The sequence below is a fragment of the Streptopelia decaocto genome (genome assembly GCF_964273445.1).
Source record: "Streptopelia decaocto genome assembly, chromosome: 2".
NCBI classification, from domain to species: Eukaryota; Metazoa; Chordata; class Aves; order Columbiformes; family Columbidae; genus Streptopelia; species Streptopelia decaocto.
In genome coordinates, this window is record NC_138655.1 from 13,045,903 (window position 1) to 13,070,678 (window position 24,776).

Here is a 24,776-nt window from a genome sequence, read left to right on the forward strand (position 1 = left end):
TACCGCTAAATCCCATAAGATCTGATATAAACTCTTCAGAGGAGGCATCCTTCTTTCTAAAATGTTCGTAAAGTGTTGGGCGCTACCATAGCTGTATGTTTTTAATCATTGTAATAGCAATTAAATAAATGAGTATGTATCATCTCAAGGCTTATGTTGTGAAATCCTGATTTTCCTTGGAGAAACCAGCCTGCTTCATGACCTAACAGGATGTGATAGTAGATAGTAGGGATAATAAAGTCGCCGTGTAATGATGAATACGCCCCACCTTGAAATGACTAAAATTTAAATAATGTCAGAAGTTATTGATTAACCGAGGGTTGGGTAGGATTTAGCTGCTCTAGTAAAAGTTGACTATTCCATGTGAATGCTTGTTTTACTGAAGAGAAGAAGAGTTGCATCTTCCACGCTCAGACTAAGCAAAAATGGGCAGTTCACATGTGAGTAGTTACTTAATTTGGATTGTCAAGAATGCCACAATTTCCCAGTTTTAGTTTTGTCCATTTTCACTTTAAATGCCATCAATATAGCTGCAAATTAAGATTTAAGCTCAAAATCTGCTTTAAGTGTGGGTGGGAAACTTGTATGTAGCTGATAACATTGCTTAATTGCAGAACATTAATAATGAAACTATTACTATAATACACAGGTTCTGCATGTTTCAATGCTCACTGTGGCTTAGTTAAAAAGGGCAGCACTTCAATGTTGAGGAAAATAATTGATGCACAGTATGTAATGGGAAAACTAATTCGAGTTAGTTAGCAAATTTGTGTTGGAACATTCTGAACACTAAAATGACTCTGTAAAGATGTATGAAAACCTTCCTGTCTCAAAGGCCAACACTTTCAAAATTTGTCTAAGTTTGTCATTGAACAGTAGGAACGGAAGTAATCTCAATGTTTGGTGTTCACAGAAGGACCGGATTAAAATCCAGGTGTCAGTATTTACTACATCAAATTACAGTATGAGTTTTAACTGAGAGAAATCTTATGAGGAGCAGCTGAGGGAACTGGGGCTGTTCAGCCTGGAGAAAAGGAGGCTGAGGGGAGACCTTATCGCTGTCTGCAACTACCTGAAAGGAGGTTGTAGCATGGAGGGGGTTGGTCTCTTCTCCCAAGTAGCAAGTGAGAGGGTGAGAGGAAATGGCCTCAAGTTGCACCAGGGGATGTTCAGATTGGATATTGGGAAAAATTTCTTCCCTGAAAGGTTTGTCAGGTGTGGGAACAGGCTGCCCAGGGAAATGGTGGAGTCACCATCCCTGGAGGTGTTTAAAAGACGTGTAGATGTGGTGCTTAGAGACATAGTTAGTGGTGGACTTGGCAGTGTTAGGTTAACAGTTGGGCTTGATCTTAAAAGGTGTTTTCCAACCTAAACAATTCTATGATTCTATAAGCACACAACGTAAGGGTTGTTGGCAAGCATCTCCTGAGGGTCCTGACACGGGAGAGCCTTTCACTGGACACTACACTGAATGCAGCGTAGAGCAAACATATTCAATTAAACTAGGTAGTTGAGGTCCATCTATGGCAAGAGAAATCACAGCACTGCATCTCAGGCAGCTTTGGCAGTTGTGTGAGTTCCATGCTGGACAAGATAGCCTGGAGTTGTGTTGTAGGCTTCAGAGGGAAGAGGTATGAGCCCATGTTGGAAGAGAATCCCATGATTCATCCCGTGACTCATTTGGGAGTTGCATCGTTCTTTGTCTCTGGGCAATTACAGGTAATCTTGGAGAAATGCCCACATCTGTAACAGCCTGAAGATACTAAGTTCTTAACAGATCTTTTCCGCTGCAGTTTGTTCTTTCTCCTAATCTCGTGTTTTGCAACCACAGGTTCTGTAAGTGTCTTATGCATTGTGTTTTTTAAACCTCCAGAGCAAGTCTTACAAACTCGCAGACGATATAAGGAAACCAACCATAGGGGCTACCAGTTTGTCAGCAGATGAGCCAGTAAGCACTTTTTAAATGAAAGATGAGAGGGGCACCATGGTGTTGCAGCACCTGTTGCTGTGGTTTATGGTGGCTTTGGGAGGCGCTGCAGTGCACGAAGGCAACTCCTCTTTCATGGGCAAGACTGGCACTGGAAAGCTGGGTTAAACTGGGTTGTTTCATTCTGTTGAGTTCGGCGTCTTTCCAAAATTTTATCTGCTTTGAAATTTCAGAAGTGATTTTTTTTTTAATAGCCTAAATCCCACTGGGAGAAATATCAAATTAATCATCTGTGTCGAATGATATATTTTATTTGGTTAAATTGACTTAAGTTTTAAAACTTTTTTTAAAAGTCACCGATATTAAATCAAGTTTTCACTGAAAGCTAAACATTGTTCAAAGAAAAGTTCCATTACATGGATGTTAAAATGGAACATTTTAGCTATATTAAAATGTCTCATTTTAAAATACTTTCATCAAAACTAATATCATCCTGAACATGTTGATTTGAAAAAAAGTAACAAATTTTACTGAAAACAATGCTTTGAATGAAAAATTTCCGACCAGCTCTAAAGTGTACCTTTCTCTCAAAAACTAAACTCTCAATTAAGAGCTGCATCTCCTGCAACACTACAACTCCCAATCTGCATATTTCCACATGCTTTTTGCTCTCTGAACTTGATCCGGTCACTTTTTCCACAATCAAAAAAAAGGTTTTTGCTGCACATCCTTAGAGACTGGAAGTCTCTAATTGTTTTCTCTGTTTGCAGCCTTGCATCAACCTTGTCTATATTTCTGCTGTCTTCAAAATTACCACAAGTAGAATCAATTCACCTGAAAATCTGGGTAGTTGCTCTGCTGCAAGCAAGGTGCTTTGGGAATCACAGCAATGATTTTGATGATAAGATGGTTTGAAGTTGTATGGATTTTTGTCTTTTGTGAAATTGTGTAATTGTGTTTTTTAACCTTCTGTCTCTCAAGAATCCAAGAAGGCTTTTTATGTGTTATTCTGTTCGCTGTGATGTTTGTGACTTGAATTAATTTGGGGGATGGGCAAGTTCTTTGTTTTTAATTTAAATCACTTTTTGAGATTCTCTGAGACACCCTTGAGTTTCATCTTCTCATTGTAAAGCAACCCAAACCTTCTGCCAGGGAGGACTTGACAATGTAAGAAGGGGGTGGCAGGTTGTTGTGGGCAAGATGGTTTGAGAACTTGAAGGTAAAAAATTTAAGTATAATCTGGAGAACACATCTGCCTGGGGCTCCTCTTGGAGATCAACTCACAAGCATCACAAGGGCCTCTGTGTTGCCTGTACACATTTCTGTCCTTCTAGAAATGTTTCTTTAGTACAAGCATCACTTACCACAGCATGATATTATCATCTCATCACAAAGCTCAACATTTGTTATTTGTTGCTTCCCCTGGCAGATCAATATTCAGTGACAGGCGATTCTTGTTTTATCCCTGGCCATGAGCACACAGGTGGCTGAAGACAGAAATATCTTCTTGTTCAGCCCCCCGACACTGGGAAAGAGCTGTGACAGATTCTTTACGTTTTCGTGGTCCCCTTTTATTCAGGACATTTGATGTTCCTATCAGGTCTCAGGCTGTCCTGTGAGTGCAGCTGCGGTAGGTGTTAACAAGCATCTACCCTTGAAAAATTTATACTGCATTTGTGGAAAAAATTAAAATAAAGAAATAAATTAAAAATCTGAAGCATCAAATGGTCATTACATTTACGTATTATGTAATGTAAATAGGTCAAACAATTCAGTTTTCAAAAAAAATTTAAAAATTCAAAATATCTGAACTGTAACGTTCTTTGTATACAACATTTTTAGTGTAGTGTATTGGGTTTTGTTGTTGCTGCCCAGAAAAATTGCTCTGCCTTTCTTGTTGACTGTGACCACTGACTGGAGCAGTGGGCTGGTTACTGCTGCTCCGGGCGACTCGGCTGACCTGGGAGTATCTGGAGAACGTCCTCCACTGGAAAAGAGTTGGACACAGAGACCTCCAATTTCGGTGGACATGGTTGGTTTGTCAGACATTAAACACACGATGCCTGTATAGCAACAGCCCTTGTATGTGTCTATGAATATACAGATAGCGTTTAGATAATGCATCTTGCAGAGGAATGTTTTAAAAGCAATGAAACATTAGGGACCAAGGAGAGAAATGTAATTTGGGGGCTTCCCTGGTGGGGTGCTACATTCTTCCAGTCCTTCTCCTTTTAAATAATTCAGATTTAGAATACAAGAAAGAATCAGTGTGATGTTCCCAAAGATTGTCTTATGTATTTCAAGGCTGCATAGGTATACCTAGCTTCCATGCTGGCATATACAAGAATTAACTTCAGCTCCATGAACATTAACTTACCAGAACTCATCACAAGTCTTAGTTGAGGTAATAAGTGTAAATTTTTTAATAAAATGTAAGAATGCTTATCTGTGCATCAGTATGCAAGTCAAAGATTTCATATCTCAGCTGAAAAAGAGGTGGAATATGCTAGTTTTCAATCATTTTAGTTATCATTGTCCCTAATGGCCCAAAGTGTTTTCCAATTAGTCATTATGGTCAATAAAATAAAAGTAGACAAATTGACCCCCCCACATAACAAAGAATCAGTTATTCCAGATGGGGAATTCTAGATTTGCTGCCCTGGGTGAATAAAGCCATTTGTTTGCTATTTTTTGTGGCTTCCATTTTCAAGATAAGTATTAAAGGGAAGTGATGTGAGGCATGACTTGTGCCTGAAGGCAGGCGTGACGTATCTGGAGGGTTCTAGCGTCCTGCCCTGCCTCAGCTTCAGCTGCCACACTGGGGGAGTCAGGTCCCCGTCAGCCCCGTGTCACCTCTGCCCGTCCCACGCAGGGGCTGGGTGCTCTGACACAGCTCAAAGGCCTCTGTATTTAAGCAGAAGAATCAAGCCCTCTAGGAATAAAAGCTGCAGTTTTGCAACGTGGGTGTTCCCGCTGCATGTTACCTCTGATTTTAAGAGTAATCTGCATTGGGTTCCACCAGCCAGAAGTGGGTTTGGACACATTAGAACTGGACAATGTAAAATTCATCCATGAGAGAACCCTCTAAATGTATTTTTTCCTTTTAATTGTGGGCTTCTCTATCATGGTGATCAGCATGAATAAATTAAGTGGATAAAAAAATGGCCATAAGTTATTATGAGATGGTATATTAACAGTTACTCAAAACCAGGACATTGCAGGAGAGAGGTAGTATTAATTTTGCAGTTTAAGTAACTGGCAGAGCAATTAGCTTCATTGTTGCCACCTGTTTATAATAGGAAAAAATAAATACAATTAATTCTATTAGGATCTTCTCACTGTAATTTTAGTCTCAGATGTGAAAAATAAGGTTATTTGCACCTCTCAGTTTGGAAAGAGGCACTGAGCCATTGCAAAGGCTGTTGAGTAATACAGTCTAACCTACGTGCCTTACATATATTGTATTATCCAATATAGACTTCACAGAGAAATTGTTTTGTTCTTGATAGCAACAAACTGTCAGCAACAAGCTGGCCTGATGGTCCGTGTTGCTGTCATACAGCTGTTAGACCCAAAACAGCTGTAAGGACTTGGGGCAGTGACAGCCTGGCTGGCAGGTGCCGGGTGGCATTTGGAGACGCCGATACCATTCTCCAAGCAGTCGCGGAGGCAGATGGCAATTTTCCAGTTGCATATTGTGTTTGAATGAGAAAATTACTCAAACAAACGAAGGTGACAGGTAGGTTTTACAGAGCAGCAGAGGAATAAGCCTCACGGTCAAAAGGACACGTGTAGTCCTTAAGGCAGCGCTTGCCAATTGACATACGTCAACAAGGTGTTTATCAACCACACCTTTTTATTACCTGAGCACAAACCCTGGTGCTTGCTGATATTGCCCCACAGCCAACATGCCACAGCTGTTCACTTCTGTTTGTTTTTAGATGTTAGCGCCCATCTACTCTGACCTGTGGCTGAAAGCCTTTACCTCTCTCATGAATTCCTACCTGAATAATTGAGACCAATTATTTGAATTTTACTGAAGAGGCACTTGAAGAACGTCTTTCTTTGATGCAATGATGATAGGAGATAGTGAACCCACTATCTACTAATGGTGAGATATCCTCACCCATGACCAGCCTTTCCCAGTTAGGTGAGACCTGACCTTGCCTACCAGTAATTGCTCTTTGTTTCTTTTGCTTCTTCACTATATTAAAGAGCTCTAATATTTGGAAGATATTTCTCCTGGAGGCATCTGTACACTGAAATGGAATGGGCTTTATCTGTTTTTCTGCCATTTCTGATTGATGGTCTGGAGCTTTCTGAGCAAGTCATCTTTTTATTATATAAGAACAACATACCTTATATAGCATTAGGAGGCTGTGACTATTCTTATTCTGCTCATACCTTCTGCTATGGTCCAAAAACTGACCCAGTTGAAAGGGACCTTAGGTAGCATTACAATAGGTTGAAAAAGGTTTTATGACTGGAAATACCTGTTTCAGTAAATCAGACTATTGATGAAGTACAAACGTAGCATCATGTTTTCAGTCTGTCTTTGGAAGCAGATCAGAATCAAAATCCAGCAGCCTACTCCCATGTTTATTCTTGTATTTTATTCTTAATACAAGGAAATGCTTTGAAATGAGTGATGAGATTTGAGCTGTTTGTCACTAAGACTGTCCCTTTGGATGGGAGGTCAGGGTTTATTCTGCTAACAGGATGTTATCGTGACAACGTGTGACTAGAAGACTGAAAACCACCAGGTCTAAGACAAAGTGCCTATTTTATTTTTTTCCTGTCCAGTACTGTCAGTCTAGTTAACCTTGGATTCCAGTTGCATGATAGCTCATTAAAGGCTTCTGCCAAGATAAATAAATTAATCTTCAGTATATGTGTGTTGATAAAATATTAATCATGTAGGCACTCATTTGCCAGAAGCTGTCTTCTGTGATTGTAGCATATTAGATACAGTTTAACTAATGAGATGAACATCCCAGTCCTGTTGTTTATCAAGCTAACAAGGTGACTAGATGGTTTGGGACATTTATTGATAGACAGAAAATAAATTCTCCTCCTCTCCACACAAGTGAAGAATACAGAAAATCACAGAATTGGAAAGCATCTCGAGATGTCATCTCATTTATCCATTGCCTACAGCAGGACCAGCTCTGCCCCAACCGGTCCTGACAGCTCTGGCAGTGCTGAGCTGGAGGTCAACTGGTTCGTCAGATGGAGATGAGGCTGCCCAAAGGTCTTTGAATGGGCAATTCAGTGCCTGTGCACAGTGAGAACTGAGAAATCTCCACAGCTTCCACAGTTTCTGATCTATAATGGTTTTTCAATTGTTTTGGCTTGTCTGTTGTTTTTTCTGGCATTCCTGTGCTCACCTTGGGGACGTTATGGATTGTTTGAGGCTTGGTTTCTTGAAGAGACAGGATGAATGACAGTACACTATGGACATAGCTAAAAATATTTGAACCCACTGGACAACTTTTAGATTAATTGTCCAGCAGGATGTTAGTCTCGAAATTACTAGGTGCCTGTCATGTTTCTTGAAAATCTTGAGAGAGGTTGTATTAGAAATCCCCTGAACAAAAGACTGAAGCATGAGCTCAACCCTTAGAAGACACGAGAGAATCCACAGGGTGAGGGTCCGTTACTCCTGTGCCCATCAGAGGAATTGCTTCAACTGCAGTAGGCAGCAGAGGCACCAAAATCAGCCAGACAGGAGATGTCAGTCTGTAGGAAACCAGGCAGAGAGGTTTCTGGTGCCCACCTGCTCTCTAGAAAGGAAAGCTTAGATTGTTGTGCATGGAGCAGGTTTGTGTAATTCTTTCTAAAACCTTGCTTTTCTCCAATGCATTTTTGTAAACATAATTAAACATGTGTGAAAAATAAGAGAAGTGGTGAAATAGCTGTGGCATGATTCTGTTGCGCACCTCCAGTAACCACTGGTGATGCCCTCAGGTATGTGAGATATCTGCAGCAGGTTGACAGATGCAGGTCCCACGGGAGAGCGCTCATTTCTGACAGGCAGCGGGCACCTGACCCTGGGGCATCTCTAACAGCACCAGATACCTACACTTAGACAACTGAACACTGCCCTAAATTTCATTCCAGACGCCAGTTGCGTGTAGTAGTCAGGGCTGTAAAGAGCGTGGCTGGCTCAGTCTGCCCTATCTACGTGCTGCCATTTTGAGATTTAATTTTTATTTCTGTTGAGCAAAAGGAAAATGAAAACAGCAATCCAAAGAGAAGCCTGGAATTAGACATGCACTAAATAAAGCACATAAAATGGACCTGGCAAAAATGAAGACTGGGTTAAGCACTCGACATCCCTGCATCAATTTTAGAGCTCTGCCCGTAGCTATTAGACCTGCATTTTCACTGCTCCGGTCAGCAGACACATTCCTGCTGGCTCTTCCTAATGATTTACTTATAAGGGTCTGCATCTGCATTTATCTGTGTGCATTATCAGCATCGATCTGTGTCAGAGCTGCAGTGGGTGAGCACTGTCAGCAGCAGCCACCCTTTCTGTTCTGATGGTGCTCCTTCACAAACCTCTGTTACCCAGAATGGTTGTGGCATCTGCTTGAGATGATGGAAATGAAAAAATAGTGATTGCTCAGCTGTGTGATCAGGTATTTTTGGGTAAGGTACTTTGCTCTCTTTTGCAATACAGGACGCTACCTGGTGTGCTCATGGTAGCATTTCTTCTGTTCTTGTCTACTGACAGATGAGCACTCTGTACCTACTGCAAGCTTAATTGTCTTTAGCTCAAGGAAGATATTCAATTTTGTCTTCAGAAGTATCTGCAATGTGTTGCAAAATCCAACCAATTCTAACTACTGATGCCTTGAATCCACCAGACCTCTAATTTCCCCCTTTCTGCTCTGCCCGCCTCCCAAAACCAGCCCCTTTCTTCATTTATTCGTGCACCATTTATTCGTTTATTCGTGCACCGTAAGGGCACCACATGCTGAAAGATCAAAAAACAGTCTCCAAATGCTTCTCTAAGCATTGCACACCATCTTCACATATAAACTCGTCTTACATCCCCTTAAAACATATTTTACAATAGGAAAAACTACTTGGGGTGCTTTACAACAAGGTAGAAGTGTTAGTTTTAGATCAGTTATAATCTATCCAGTTTAATAAAAAATAAATCTGTGGCAATTCTAGCCAAAGCTGCAAAGGAAAATAATTGTTACTTCAAATATGCTTGAGTGAGGCAAAAACTGTTTGACCTAAGGAATGCTCTTGGCAGAAAAAAACACAAGTGGACACAGGCCATGAATACAGCTAGGCTGGAAGTGAAAAGAGGGTTTCTTACCACCAGAATTCTGGTTACGCTAAGTAATGTAGAAGTATTGGAAAGAAATGTAGAAGAAAATGAAGTAGCAGAGTAGATGGAGCTGGACCAATTTATGGGAGCAAGTTCCCTTGCATCCTCTGTCCAGCTGCAAAGTTTGTATGCAGTCTCTCCATCTGAAATTTCAGACTCCGCATCGTGTTATCACCAAAACTGCTATAACACTTGTAAGTCATTAACTACTCAAATCTAATCTAAGATCCTAACTCTAAAACAATAACTATATTGAAGTGACTCTGCCCATATTACAAATGTTACATCAATCTCTTTTGCCATTTAACCCTTGCAGGAAAAGCCACCTGTCAATATCCACGGGGTAAGAAGCAGCACAGTTCTGAAACAGCTCTCCCTCTCCTGCATGGGAAGGCTGCATCAGGGGACAGGTTCAAGGCTGGGATCAGCAGGTGGTCAATTTTAACCAGGATTTTCTTGATGACTCAGGAGCTGGCCTTGGCAGTCACCTACCCAGACTATCAGATTTCCTGTCCATAAAGCTGATGGTAGTATTATACATGATACTACAAGAATGATATCTCCCAGGCACGTCATTTAATGTCTTACAGTGATCTATTTGAAGATGGAGGCTTTAGCAGAGCTGACTCAATAGATTCTTCTGAAGCTTTAAAACAAACATCTCCTGAACAACATAAGAACCAGTCCTTCCCTTCCACATGTTTCTCCTTTGAAAATAAATATGCTTCTTTATGTCTTTATGAATCACCATAAACCCACAATGTTATTTCAGTCACTGGTGCTACCATTTTCCTACTGGCTGCAACTGTGCTACACACAAACACAACAGATACAATGACAATTTGCACCCAGGAATTAGGGACTGGCTAAAGCAGGGGTCTCAAACTCATTTTTGTCGGATGCCATGTCAGCCTCATGGTTGCCTTTCAAGGGCCCAATGTAACTTTAGGACTGTATAAAAGTAGGAGCAGTTACATTTATGCAGTCCTAAAATTACATTGGGCCCTTGGAAGGCAACCGCAAGGCTGATGTGGCTCCCAATGAAAACGAGTTTGACACCCCTGGGCTAAAACCTGAGCCTAACTGATCAGCCATCAAGGCATGAGAGAGCATACCGCTCTCCCAAAGTCCTGTGGTGACATTACCAGGACCAGGTGCATCTGTGACAGAGTTGAGGCAGAAGAAGCTCCAGAGGCGACAGCAGCAGCGCAACAAGGGCAAAACCCCCAGCCCAGCACTGCTGGTGGGTAAGGCAAAGCAGAGTACAAACCTTTGGCTTTGCGTAGGTGTTTCTGTCCAGGCTGAATGACTGAAAAGTGGAAGGGAATGCTGGGCAAAGCCTTTTTCCTCCCACTTCTCACTGATGCGTCTTCTGTCCCAGGTCAGAAGGAATGAAACTGGAGCAACAGTTCTTAACTCACATTGCTGAAATGAATTTGAGGGACTATAAATCAGTATAGCATTTGGATAGTATGAAGTAGTCAAATCTACGCATTTGATCTGCTAGCACTTTTCGCTTCCCTGGTCCTTACCCTCATAATGAAATGCTTTGCAAACAACTCTCGAATAATTTCAGTACTGACTGCCTAACACAGACAGCAGGATCAACTGTGTGAGTGGCATGAACATCATCTGAAGCTTAATGTCACCATCATTTACTTCATTCAGATATCGTATGTACCCTGTTCCTACAAACAGCTGCTTCCCACACAGCGCAGTGTAAGGGCGGGATGATCTCCTTCAGCTTGCAGTGTCCATTAGAATTGCCACAGGTGCTAGAAGTAATTATAAGCACGTTACCCAACATAGTGGTAACTGGCAATCTGAACAGTCATGTGCTAAATTATGGGCTGAAGTCTTGAAAACACTTTGCATGTTAAATGTGGTATTAGGAGAGGGGAAACCATGCTGGCACCACACACTGCTGTCTGCGGACACACGCGACTGAAGGAGCAGCAGAGCATCCTCCTGGGTGCTACACCACGATGCTCAGTATATCCACCATGTGCTGAGGAGCATCCGGACCACAGTCCTTGCATCAACACCATGCCTGTATGACTCTCCAGCAAAGCAGCCCATTGTCCCAGCACCATGGGCATCCTGGGGCTGTATAACCAGAGTAGACTTGCATTTTATTGGAAGTTTCCATTATTCTGTTCCCCCAAACTCATTACTGAGTTTGGTTGGTTGGTTGTTCTGGTATTACAGGGAACAAAGGTGAATTCTCATAGGAATGAAAATGAGGGTGTAGCAGATACATCAGAAAAGAAGAAAGAAATGAGAGCTGCGTAATTTTCAAGCATGTTGTGCAAAAAGATATCTTTTGTATACGATACCATCAACAGGGAAGCATGTATACCCTGACATAATAGAAAAATATTAATGCAATTCATTTTGGATAAAGACAGTGATCAGTGCATCTGTTTTCTAACTTTATGCTTTTCCCTTTCTTTTGACAACATTCCTGAGAAATGTAAAGATCATTAAAGTATCCCACTAGGCAGAGTTGCTTAGAGTTACTAGAGATTAGTTACTTATATGCATCTATTTCCACCTTATTGGAAAGGTTTAGAGAAGCGTGTGTCTGTGTGTCAGAACATACAGTGGGTTACGTGTTTACAAGCAACGTTTGTGATAATGTTATGGTAACGAAAGTGTTACCTTGTGCTGTAGAGACTGGGAGAAGTTATTACATTATTATTGTACCTCACTAATTGCTGTTGTAAAAGTAACTTTCCATTTCTGTGGGATGGCTGTACTGCAGCAGCTACCATTAGCAGTATGTTGTATCCTCGTTGCTAACTGCATTAGAAGAGCCAAGTACCTAAATGGTCTTTATCACAAAGGTACATTAGTACAGCAGTGCAGGGACAGGATTTGAGTTTTATCCTTGAGGAAAGACCCTTTGTTTTTTGACAGAGAGCTGCTCTATCCAGAGCTGTAGCTCTTCCACCACAACTAGTAGATCACAGCACGAAACTTTTGAAGAATACAGGCAAACAGACTTCCAGGCTTTATCTATACTCGTAAATAAAACGGGTTGTTTTCTGGCCAGATGGGTACATGGCAGAGCACAGCCCACAGCCCTATGGCTAAATTCTCTTTATCCCACAAGCAGAAGAATCTTGTGCCTGATGTCTTTCAGGAATCTTCTCTGCCCTGTGCTGTCCCCAAAGACAAGAAGGCTCATCAGCCATTTAACCTCTTCCGCTCTTTAGCAGAGTGCTGTGCCCTGGGGTGTCATAACCCCTAATTAACAGCAGTGGGGAGCCAGTGCTTGGCAGCTCTGCAGAGCGAGTGACCTGATCGACACGTTGCTATTTGAATGGAAATGCCAGAGCTTGCAATGCCCACTTAGACCCCCTGAGCAGGTGGTGTGCATGTAGTTCCAATTGATTAAGAGCCTAGGACCTGTTTTCCAGTCTTATTTTAGAGCTGAGGCATTTAAAAGCTCTACTTCATTATATTACAGGGGCTGAAAATGCTGCTGACCTGCTGGTCTCAGATACTTCTGCCCTTGTGTAAGAAACAGCAGAACAGAGGGTGTATCAGCATTTCAGCTTTTGTGATTCATAGCTTGGGAACAGGCATGGTTTTGTGTTTATGTTGATACATCAGGCTGTAAACTGCTGCTGCAGCTGTGAACTTTGAGTTATTATCCCTGATAGACTTAGCTCAAAGTAACCACATACACTATTTTGCCAAAAACAAACACAGAAAAAAAGAAACCCACCAGGTTAATTGTGTTACTTATCTCCAGTTGTCGTGTTTGCATGAATGCATCAATGCAAAGAAGGGTTTGCAGGACCACTTTTTTTCAGGGGATTGTGACTGTAATCTTCTAGTACTTACAAATGTACTGCAGAGATGGGGCATGGTCCTGTATGCATCTGATAAGGCATTTATATTGGTCTGTTTTAAAAGTGGTGCAAACAAATAATATTTGATCTGTCATGAAGATGCCTAGTATAAAGTTATTACCTTTAATTTATTTGAATAAGCCTGACCTGGCAGAACAAAGCTATATAGAATCAGCACCCTGTGTCACGTGGTGACAGCTATTTGTAGATCCATTGTAGGAGCCCTAGTGAAAGATGTAGTATTTCACTAAAGCCCAGGGTGAACTTCACGGTTGAGATAGCAAGAACTTGGACCAAACCGCTGCCATTCAGAAAGAGCCATGTGAAGTTGTTTCCCATGTGTCTGTTGTGTCTCTGTTTTCCTAGTCAACCAGTAAACGCCATCATCATCATCAAGGTTTCGATGCAGACCGAGATGCCAAGAAAATACATAGTGCCTGCAAAGGAGCGGGTAAGAAAGCTTGTGGTTTTTATACAAAGGACAATTCAAGATTAAGAGCATATACATAAACCTAGGTCAGAACAACTGTTTTGAGCAGTTTCAGTTAATCCTTATGCTTTCTGTCCCTTATTGACTCAAAGAACATGCACACCCATGAAGTTTTATATGATTAAGATAAATGTGAGGGGAAGCCAGTTTCTTCCTCAATGACTGGTAAGATCTAGTTTGATAATGGATTGGCTCCAGAGGATTGGAATAAACATGGTATTTGCTTCCTGCAATAGGAACATGAAGCTGTCAAGGCTGATATGACAGTCATAGTGTCCAGCTAGTCTGATCAGATTAGAGTCATAGTTAAATGTCCTTTCCCAGGCTTTCAAGGAACTATCAAAACCATCACCTCCTCCATATGTTCATCAGGCTGAGAGAGTTGGGGTTGTTCAGCCTGGAGAAGAGAAGCCTCAGGGGAGACCTTATTGCAGCCTTTCAGTATTCAAAAGGGTTGTCTAAGAAAGACGGGGACAGAATTTTTAGCAGGATCTATTGCGATAGGACAGGAGGTAATGGTTTTAAACTAAAGGAGGGGAGATTCAGGCAAGACAGGAGGAAGAAATTTTTTACAATGAGGGTGGCAAAACACTGGCCCAGGTTGCCCAGAGAGATGGTAGATGCCCCATCCCTGGAGACATTCAAGGCCAGGCTGGACGGGACTCTGAGCAACCTGATCTGGGTGAAGATGTCCCTGCTCATAGCAAGGGGTTGTACTGGATGAGCTTTGAAGGTCCCTTCCAACCCAAACTATTCTATGATTCTATGATCAGAGCCCACTGCAGCTCCATAGCTGAAAGGTGTATATGATGGTCCTCGATTTGCATTGTTGATTTTTAACCAAAAATACTTGCTCCCACCGTCTTCTAAGATAGTTTAAAGTAAGCTGGCTGATTTGTTCACTGATGTGAATGAGGAATGCACAGTGTTCGTGGGATCCTCAGGTCCATGGAGGTCACAACGTCCATCAGAGAAAGAACAGCCAGACAGCACATGAGAGCAGCAAGTTATTAATTCACTCCAGGCATTTGCACAGTAAACATGCATTTAAGCATTTTTTCCTGGTATAGCAATGACACTCAGAATCAGCTAGTTAAGTGCTGAATTTTGGGAACTGCTCTTGTACTATTAACTGAGCCCCCTCAAGACAGTTCCTCCGAGGACTCTCCTACTGAGAGTTTAACCCCATGCTGTCAGATAGGAGTACTTTTTCTTCTAAAATTGGATCAGGCCTTCTCCCTCAGTTCTAAGCAGGAAGAAATTGACAAGGTGCCCTAAACTTGTCCTGTATGTACCTGGTGCTGATATGCAGGGATAAAAACACATCAGCTGCTCCTGAATGCCAGTATCGTTTGTCATTTTATCCTTGGTACTGGTAGCTCCTTGGAAACCCTTGTTCGTCCCTTCTCCTGAGAACCTGTAGTAGGCACGGCACAAGGCCCAGTAGGTGGACACAAGTAGAAGACCACAAGGAGAGCATGGAGGAGTGTCCAGCAGGATGACGTGCATGCATCAGCAGACCTTCCATACAGCTTGATGCCTTCAATCTGCCATCTAAACCCTTTATATGCTATGGGCATTTTGTCAGTACCCATCACATGCAGGTCATAGGTCTCTCCTAATAGACATTCTCCATTTCAGTACTTGTCTTGAAGAAATAGTGCCTGAGGCAAGCTGCTGGCCCTCAGCTGGAAGTGCACCAGGACACGTCTGTTAATGCAATAGCTGCTCTATTGAGTCTTTTGGGCATCCAAGTAACATCACTGCGGTCCTGTCTCCTTAGCCACAAACATAACAAATGCCTTCCAGCAGCTTTGTTTAGTGCAAACATCTGTTTATATGGCTGAGGGCAAGAGAAGTACAAGGACAAGGTCATTGCATTTAGTAAGCTGCTTCCAACCATTGCATAAGGTACAGCTCAAAGCTGCCCGAGGGTATTCTCCTGGAGGGGTGTTGGGTGTTTAATTCCCCCAGGAGATGCAGCTGCTGTGATGCCCATCGCTGGGGCACCTCCTGCTCTCGCTTCACTCACCTTTGCCCAGCAAAACAGCATTAGCAGAGACTCAGACCATGAAGGCTGGTTCCTGCTCCTTTTCCTGGCTCCATTTAGTGCAAAGCACAACTTGTTTTGTACGGGCTGTACATTCAGGCTGTGGGTTAATTAAGCTGATTCAAACACATCCTCTCCCCCCACACCCTTCACTCTGTTGTGTTAACACAAGTGTTCACAGCTTCATGAAGTAGATCTGGTGGTTGATCCCTCGGGACTACACAAATGAGCATTTCCACCCAAAACTTGTATGTCAGCCTATGGGCACTGGCACAACCCTGATTTTAGGGGCAGTGTCAGACCCCAAACAGAAGACTCAGTTTTCCTGATAAAATATGGGCAGCATGAGACGGTGAATGTTTATTTTGATATGAACACTGTAGCTGATTACAGTTAAATATATTCTCAAAAGAATCTTAGATGCTACCAACACTAAAGTTGGCACCAGTGGCGACATATGAATAGCAATTTTTTTTTCCCTTTAGAGATAATGTTTTCTTTAGATTTCTGATGAAGTAACTTCTATGCACAACTTCTCTTTCAGGAACTGATGAAAAGAAAATTATTGAAGTCTTGTCAAGTCGAACATCAGAGCAGAGACAACAAATAAAACAGAAGTACAAGGCTCTGTATAACAAGGTATTTCAAAATAAATGGCCTCTCTGTTTCAAACTGTATGCCTGCTAGAAATACAGCCTACAGGCCTCTGCTTTTGAAAATATCAAGAGCACATTGGATTCAAGGAAGACACCAGTTAGTTTCTGATTCAGCAATTTATTTTATCATCTCCTAAAATACCAATCATATTTCTAATTTTAAGACTCAGAGTCTTCTTGAAATCAGCCTTAGCCAGATCAGAGCATTTTAATCAAATCTGGGAGAGCTAGAAAATAATTAATAACTGAAAAAATATTTCAGCTTGTGTTCATCTTCAGCACATTCAGAAGAAGGAATTAATGCAGAAGGGAAATTTTGACTCAGAACCCCTCTCAGACCAAGTGCAAATTCACAGGAACTATTTGATCTTACATCATTATATTTTTGTTCAGTTCAATAGATGTAGTATTGATTTCTTCCAGTGATGGAGTAAAATTCATATTGCAAAACTAAGAAGTCTCTTTGGGTGTTTGATTTCTGGAGGAGAAAACATAGGCTGTCTTAAGGATTTTGCATGTAAGAAAGAAAAGGTTCCCGTATATTATTTGGGTAAACAGCTGAATCCTGCTGCATTGTACAGTTTTGCTCTCCTGCTGCTCCAGGAAGCAAAGTTCATGGTGCACGTTGGTGTCAGGCTCTGGCTTTAATAGACTGAGCATTGATTTGTGATTGTGTAGGAGGGTATTTAAGAACAACAGATTTAAAACTGGGCTTCTCGTTTTTTGTTCTGAACTTGTCAAGTACTTCCCGTACTAAAGGAAATGTTAACTGCAGATAGGGCTTCAAATAAATCATCTGTCGGCATCCTAAGTGTGCTTACACTAGTGAGTCTCTCTCCACGGTCATACTAAATTTTGTATTAGTAGATCATATCACAGAAGGTTGGGTTTTTAGTTTTAGTTTTGGGGGTTTGTTGGTTGGTTGGTTGGTTGTTTTGGGTGTAAAAAATGCTGATTGCTTGGCACCAAATCACTTTGTAGAGTTTTGTTACTTTTTCCAGTAAGTCGATTTTAACCAAAACTGGGAGAGAAGTTTGGTAAGTTTGATCCCCTCTGTTGCAGCTCTTTCAAAGCAGGAAGTTTCTGTGTTGTGTTTCAGAGTAAATTCTCTGTTTGCATTCAGTTAAACAAGAAAGAGTCAAAACTGGACTGCTGTCAGCTGGTATTTGAAAATAGGACAATCATTTCATTTAATCTGAAACAAATATTTTTAGGGAATTTATTTTTTTTAAAAAAAAGCTCCATGTATTTAAAGGCCTTTTTATGTTTTTGTCCCTTTTTGGTGCAGAAGCAGCTTTGAAATCATTAAATTCCTCAAAACAAATTAAGAAACCCTCTTATCCCACCTCAGCTTTTGCACTAACCCTTCCGACTGCCCCTGCAGGATATGGAAGAGGTCCTGAAGGGAGACCTGAGTGGCAATTTCGAAAAGGCTGTGCTGGCTCTGCTGGACCTGCCCTGTGAGTACGAGGCCCGAGAGCTTCGGAAGGCCATGAAGGGCGCTGGGACAGATGAGTCGCTACTGATCGAGATTCTCTGCACACGAAACAATAAGGTTGGGACACCAGGCATGACCTTCCTTAGGTAGCAGGGCAAAGAGCTCACCAAGAGCATCCTCTGGGGAGGAGGAGGAAGGATCAGACCAGCTTCCGTGGCTGAAATGTTGTCAGTGGTTGAAGCTGTAAGGTTGCCATACCAGGGCTGAAACTCTCGCAGGAGTTAAGAGCAATACAATTCAAATTCTTTCCTTGGGCTGACTCATATCTGACATGGATGGCACGGAGGAAACACTGATGATGAAAAAATCCCAAGGTGCCTGTTAAAGGTGGCTCTGACAGGGTGGAGGTGGCTCCTACCAGGTACAGGAACGTGTTCCTCTTCAAAAAGCCCTTTAGCTTATACCTGAAGGCAGGTGAAACCAGAAGGACACCTGCACGAATCAGGCATCCCTTGGAATGCTGTCCTGAACCACGCTGGGTTGGAGTCGTGTCTCCACAGGGAGTGCCAGCATGAGGGGGAATGGGAATTTGGCTGCTGCTGCCTCCACGCCAGCTATGCCTCAAGCAACACAGGCATGGTACTGACTTACTGGGGGTTTATTTGCTTGTTTATTTATTAAATCCATCTATTTTTATTTATTTATAAATATTTCCCTTGTTTATTTATTTGCCTACTTATTTATTTACTTCATTTGTTTGTCTAGGAAATTGTAAACATAAAGGCGGCATATAAACGGCGTAAGTAGTATTGTTTTTCAAACATCTTCATTTAAAGCCTTTAGCACTGAGTAAACCCTCACAGATTTCTGTTTTTTTCTCCATAGTCTTTGACAGGGATCTAGAGTCTGATGTTAAAAGTGACACAAGTGGCTCCCTAAAGAAGATATTAGTCACTGTGTTAGAGGTAAGGCTGGGGGCTTTCTTCTTATGCATCTACCTGATAGAGACATTTCCTTTTCTGTATCCTGTATACCCTGGGTAACCATAGTAAGTATTAGCTGGTATTATTCATTCTGCTGCTTCCCACCAGTGGAAAAATACCTGCAAAAAATGGCAGAAAGCAGAAACAAAGAACAAGCCTGGTGGAAAGGGACCTCTGGAGCTCCAGCCCTCCTCAGAGCATGGCTAACTCCAAACTCAGATCAAGTTTTCCTCTGATTTTTTTTCTGCTCTGGACGCATGCTGGCTGGGGGAGGGAGCAGGAGCCCCATGGGATGTCACGGAGGCTGTGGACACGGGGGACCAGCAGACCACCCTGCTGCAGGGGAGCATCCCCAGGGTACGGTCTAATGCCCTGTAGCTGCTCAGCCCCGATAGTCCCATCCTGCTCCAGAGGCATCTAAGTTACCATCTCATAAGTGTCCCAGCACGGAGCAAATAAAACTGGGCAGTAAACTCTACCATACTCCTTTATGAGGACAGGCTGAGAGAGTTGGGGTTGTTCAGCCTGGAGAAGAGAATTCTCCAGAGAGACCTTATTGCGGCCTTTCAGTACTTAAAAGGGACCTAAAGAAGGATGGGGACAGACTTTTCAGCAGGACGTGTTGCAGCAGGACAAGGGGTGATGATTTTAAGGTAAAGGAGGAGAAATTCAGGCCAGACATGAGGAAGAAATTTTTTACAATGAGGGTGGTGAAACACTGGCCCAGGTTGCCCAGAGAGGTGGTAGATGCCCCATCCCTGGAGACATCCCAGGCCAGGCTGGACAGGGCTTTGAGAAACCTGATCTGGGTGAAGATGTCCCTGCTCATGGCAGGAGGGGTGGACTAGATGAGCTTTGAAGGTCCCTTGCAACCTAAACTATTTATGATTCTATCACACAGGCTTTACCTCTGAAGTCAGCAAAACCAAGGGCTGTGGTAAACGTGAACAGACCATTCAAAGGTCTACGAGGTCTCATCATGTCCCAGTACTAGGAGCTGTCAGCAGATGGCAGCAAAAGTATAACAAAAATGTTTGTAAGGGCCACTCTTCCCTTCCGCTCGGAAATGTCACCAGCACTTGGTCTGTTGGGTTTTTTTTTACTGTCATGTCCTTTCCTGCAGGCAACCCGAGATGAGACCCAACAGGTCAATGCAGAACTCGCTGAGCAAGATGCCACAGATTTGTATAAAGTAAGTGCAATTGTGGAAACATCTCAATTTGCCCGGTGTTGCCCAGCAAGGGCTGCCTCAGGTGACTGAACATGCCAAGTATGGGGTAATGCCAGTGTAAAGAGATGAGCGAGGGGGACACGGGTTGGACACTGGTGGATCAAGGGCTCTGACTGACTTTTTGTCTCTATTGTGAAGAAACAAGCACTTCAAAAAAAATAACATGCAATCTTTAAGGCAGGAGAAGGCCGCTGGGGAACAGAGGAGCTGGCTTTCAATGTGGTCTTAGCAAAGAGGAGCTATAGTCAGCTGAGAGCTACTATTCAAGCCTATGAGAAGGTGAGTTACTCTTTTGCGATGTGCATTGTGTAGGGCCCAACATGTTGTATGCAGACCCTACAACAACATGCAGAGCAAACAATCCCTTATTTGCCATTTTTAAACTACTGAATGCTTTAAGAATTTTAGAAAAACATTTCTATGTGACTGAATCCTGATCTTACAGAAAGACACATAGGGGATAAAAGCTGTACCTTCTGCCAGTGAAGAACCTATTCCCCTTCATAACCCAACATAACATCCAGACAAATCAATGTCATGATGTAGTTTCCTTCCCACAGCTGCACAACGGTGGGTGTCCTCACCTCTGCAAGACGACCAGCAAAGGGACAGGTTCACAAACTGCCCTGAAGCAGGGTTTTGCTTTTCTGGGCTTTTCCTCTCCTTCTCCAAAGCAGAGGCCAGCAAAGTCTCTCATCCTGATGCCCCTGCTTCACACACTCATTGGCTGGGCAGAGAAACATCTCCAGCCTCTTCTTCTCTGCCCACACTGGGCCGGCAGCCTGTGCAGGTACTTTGCTGTAATTACGTCTGTCTTCAAGCATAAGGCAAAGTAGGTAGCAGGATCCCAGCTGTCTGATACTTCTCCCTGTGTCACCCACGAGGCGTATTTTACTTATGTCTGGACCTGGAACTAACCTCCACTGAGACGTCTCACCTGGAAATGACCTGTGAAAGTCAAAGGAATGGGAGATCCAAAGTCCTTCTCCTGGCAGCGAGGTGGGAAGCTCAGCAGAGACATTTGTTCTCAGGAGAGTGTCCCCCCTGCAGCCTCATAGTCCTGAGCTTCCCGAGGATGACTTGGAGTTCAGTCGTAACCCTAGGCACTGAAGATGAAAAAAACTCCAGTCAAGGCCATATTTCAGTGTCAGCACAATAAGGAACCCGTAGTTGGAAAAATGTTTGCAGCTTAATCCAAGTTTTGGTTTGTTGCTGGCGAGAGAACAAAATCAGTCACTAACTGATACTCTCAACCTCAGAGTGGTCCAAACCCTGGGGGTTCCATTAAATGCTTCAACAGCCAAGCTACCTTGGCTTTTTGATTCCTAATCCAAGAAGATCAGGTTGCCCAAGCCAATCCACCACATCCTGCCTGGCTATATTTGAAGTAGAAGTGGGCCAGGATTAGAGCCATGCAAACATCAGTCCTGCTCTGCATTTGGAAAGATAAATAGGGCCAGACCTAAACCAAGTTGAGGGCTGGCAGAACTTAAGCTCAAATCCTCAGAAGGTACCCTTCCCGCCTTGTATTCTCCTAGCTCTGACCTACAAGTCCACTAGAGCCTTGAACCATGCAGGTCTATCCTGATGTTCAAAACAGAGCAAAGCAGAAGGCTTTGAGGTTCACGAAGTTCACAAAAGTCAGGATAAACTCTCTTTTGAAATGGCAGTCTGTTTTTCCCCTTTTCTACAGAATAATACAAAAGCTTGGAAACAACTTCAGTGCTTGTAAACTTTCCCTGCAAAGCCAAAGACAATAAGTAACAAAACTTCGTAGAGCTGGTAAAGCTCCAAAACTTATCATTTGTGTGGGAACCATCCAGAGCCTTTGATAAAGGAGTTAAAGGAAACTCAAATAGTTTCTCCTGACTAGGGGTCATTCAAGAAGAAGCTGCAGCTTCTTTGTCCTAGAAGCCTTCAGGTACGTGAGACTGCTTGATTTAGGTTGTCTCTTAAGCTTTGTGCCTTATCTGGCCGCATAGACTTTCTTCTCTTGGTGCCAGTGCATCTGTGAGCACTTACACCAGAGGAGAACTTAATTTGCCCTTTAATTACTCCCTTGGAAAGGCTCTAAAGGATCTGAATTGGCCTTTTGACATTGGATCCTAAATCTGATGCTGGTTTTATGGCAGTGGGATGACATGTACTGACAGGGTCTGATGGCTTCTTTTGGTTGTCCTCGTAGGTGTGCGGGAAGGACATAGAAGAATCCATTAGAAGTGAGACATCTGGAGATCTGGAGAAGGCTTATCTCACTCTTGGTAAAAAAATAAATAAAGTGGCAAGAGCTTTGTTTTCTGATTCTTGCCATCATTTCACATTTGCTTTGGAGAGGTTGTGTACAGCCTGATGACAGACATCAAAATAGCCCTAAACTGAGCTGATATATCTGCCAGCAAAAGAAGAGCCAGTTTTCAGTAGTGATTTGGGGACTTTGCTTTAGAAATAAAACTTGCTAGACACAGCTTCTCTCCACACAGCTAAATTATTTGCCCTCTAACACGGGTGGCCACCTCCAAGCTGCCCCTGAGGCCACAGCTGTTGATAACTTCCAGCGGATGCCTTGGCACTGTCAGAAGTGTGTTAGCCAGTCACCACAAAAATGTACAGGGTCGTCCACAGCAATTTAGCTTTGGGGATGTCTGTGGCGGCTATCTGAGCCCATGCCCTGGCTCTGGTTGTCTTACTGGTATTGCTGTTATCCATTTGGATCTGGGCTCTCCCAAATCTTGCCCCTGTGAGCTGTGGAGTGAGCAGCTACCCCAAGAATAGATGGGCAAGAGGAACTCCAGAGGGGTAAATGCTTTTTCTCATTCATTTCAGTTTCCCTGTGGAATGACAGAGCACTCGGTGCTGATCACTGTGTAAAATGCTTTACCTGTGGAGAAATGTACGTCCCTGTTCAGACTCCAAGACTTCTCCTTGCATACTGATAGGGGACCAGCCACAGAATGAAAGCCCTGCCAGCTCGTATGTCTGAGTGTAAACTCTAGAGAGTTTCGTCTGTTTCTTCACTATTTATTTCCTTCTCATTGAAGATGTATCACAAAGTGTAAATATACAAATATAATGAAGTGTCTTATTGTTTTCTCTAGTCAGCTGTGCCAAAGACTGCCCAGGTTACTTCGCCACACTTCTGCACAAGTCGATGAAAGGAGCTGGGACTGATGAAGAGACCTTGATTCGCGTCCTTGTGACCAGGGCTGAGGTAGGGTACCCCGTGATCTGTAGTACCTCACATGAGCTCTGGGAGAAATACAAATGTAGAGGGTATGGAGTGAGTCCTGGTGCATCATGTGCTCAGTCAACCCATTTCAGCACAATGACATCAGTGGCCATACTCTGCATTTGTACCCAGGCAACTCTAATTTTGATATTGCATGTATTTCTGCTTTCAAAAGAACTAAACCAGAAAGCATACAGGCAATCTCAAGTGGAGTCAACTGTAACTGCTTAAAACTAACCCATGGGGAGGGCTGGCCCCAGCAGGAGGTGTAAAAGTAAATTCCTAGTTAAGCAATGATAAAGCAGCAGTTCTCAAATTGAGAATTTCTTATAAACATATGTTGCTAATTGTCTCTGGTTCCAGCTGGGAAAAACAGATGGGGAGGAGGGGAGAAAAATGAGGAGCCAAAGGAGATAATTGCCATTTTAAAAAGCAGAAAACTGTACAAGACATTTGAGATCTTAAACACAGCCTTTAAGTTTTTCTTCCTTGTAAGCTGTGTAGGCTGTAACCCCAGGGCTGTTTCAGTCTTGACAAAGAGGAGGAGTCAGTCACAGGGACGAGGAGAGTCTATTTCTCAATGACTGGCAGTGTGAGAAATGAAGCTCCAGGGCAATCTCTCTGTCAAGACACAGTCCAATCATGATAACATTTAAACCCTCCCAGTGATATAGATCAGAACTGTGCCATGAGTGCCTTTTCATGGGAAAGCTCCAGACAGGGCATTTAATTCTTCCCCATAGTAACTAGAAAACTACTTCTGTGGGTAGAACTAAACTGTTTTAGCTGTACTCCTGGAAGTGCCTCTTTCCCCGCTTGCCACCATGGACTGGTCTCAGGAGCTTGCGGCGATCTGTGTGAGTTTGTCCAGTACCAAGCACTGGGCAGAGGTGCCCCGGCCACCCTGGTACAGCTCTCCACACAGGCCCATACTCCTCTCTGCGGCTCGTGTCCCCTCACCTCACCATCTGACATGGGTTTACCTCAAATCCAAATGTTAAGCTAAAAGTCCTCCAAGAGTTCTAGACCTCCTGCTTTTTCCTCTCCTCCTCCCACCAGGTGTGGTGGACCTTGGATCAGACCCCAACGGTGCTGGTAGGACAGGGCATATTGCTCAAAGCATGTCCCACTCTCCTAACGAGGCTCTTGGTGTCTCCTCAGAGTGACCTGCCAGCAATAAAGGAGAAGTTCCAGCAAATGTACAAGAAGTCGTTAGCTGAAGCTGTCCGATCTGATACCTCTGGGGACTTCAGAAAGTTGCTGCTGGCTATTTTGCACTAAAAAGCCATCAAGAATGAAGAGGCATGCTGAGCAGCCACCTCTTGATTAGTTTCCAAAATAGCATGCAAAAAATGTGGCATTAGCACAAAGAAAAAAATCCAATTTATTTTCTTTCCAGCTGGGAAATGTGTTGCCAAGTAGTGCTGGATGTGAGGTTTATGTTATGGCTATCTCACAAAATGGCCTTAAGCAATAAAGACATGTTAAAAAAACCCTAAATCTAAATTGACCTCTTTGCATTTGTATATGTGAAAGAATCTTTTGTCATTGTTTCTTCTGGGTAGACTTG

The 24,776-nt window shown here is 42.9% G+C and overlaps 1 protein-coding gene across 1 annotated transcript; it reads left to right on the forward strand.

Moving 5' to 3' along the window:
- Positions 1-425: 425 nt before the first annotated feature.
- On the forward strand, positions 426-24,559 carry ANXA13 (annexin A13; the record flags this gene model as incomplete). Its single annotated transcript, XM_082045538.1, has 12 exons — positions 426-440; positions 1,874-1,948; positions 13,499-13,583; positions 16,217-16,311; positions 17,713-17,883; positions 18,532-18,565; positions 18,652-18,731; positions 19,873-19,941; positions 20,158-20,259; positions 22,166-22,241; positions 23,076-23,188; positions 24,368-24,559. The coding sequence occupies 12 exons, from the start codon at positions 426-428 to the stop codon at positions 24,485-24,487; spliced, it is 1,035 nt and encodes a 344-aa protein (XP_081901664.1). The 3' UTR covers positions 24,488-24,559.
- Between the last annotated feature and the right edge of the window lie 217 nt (positions 24,560-24,776).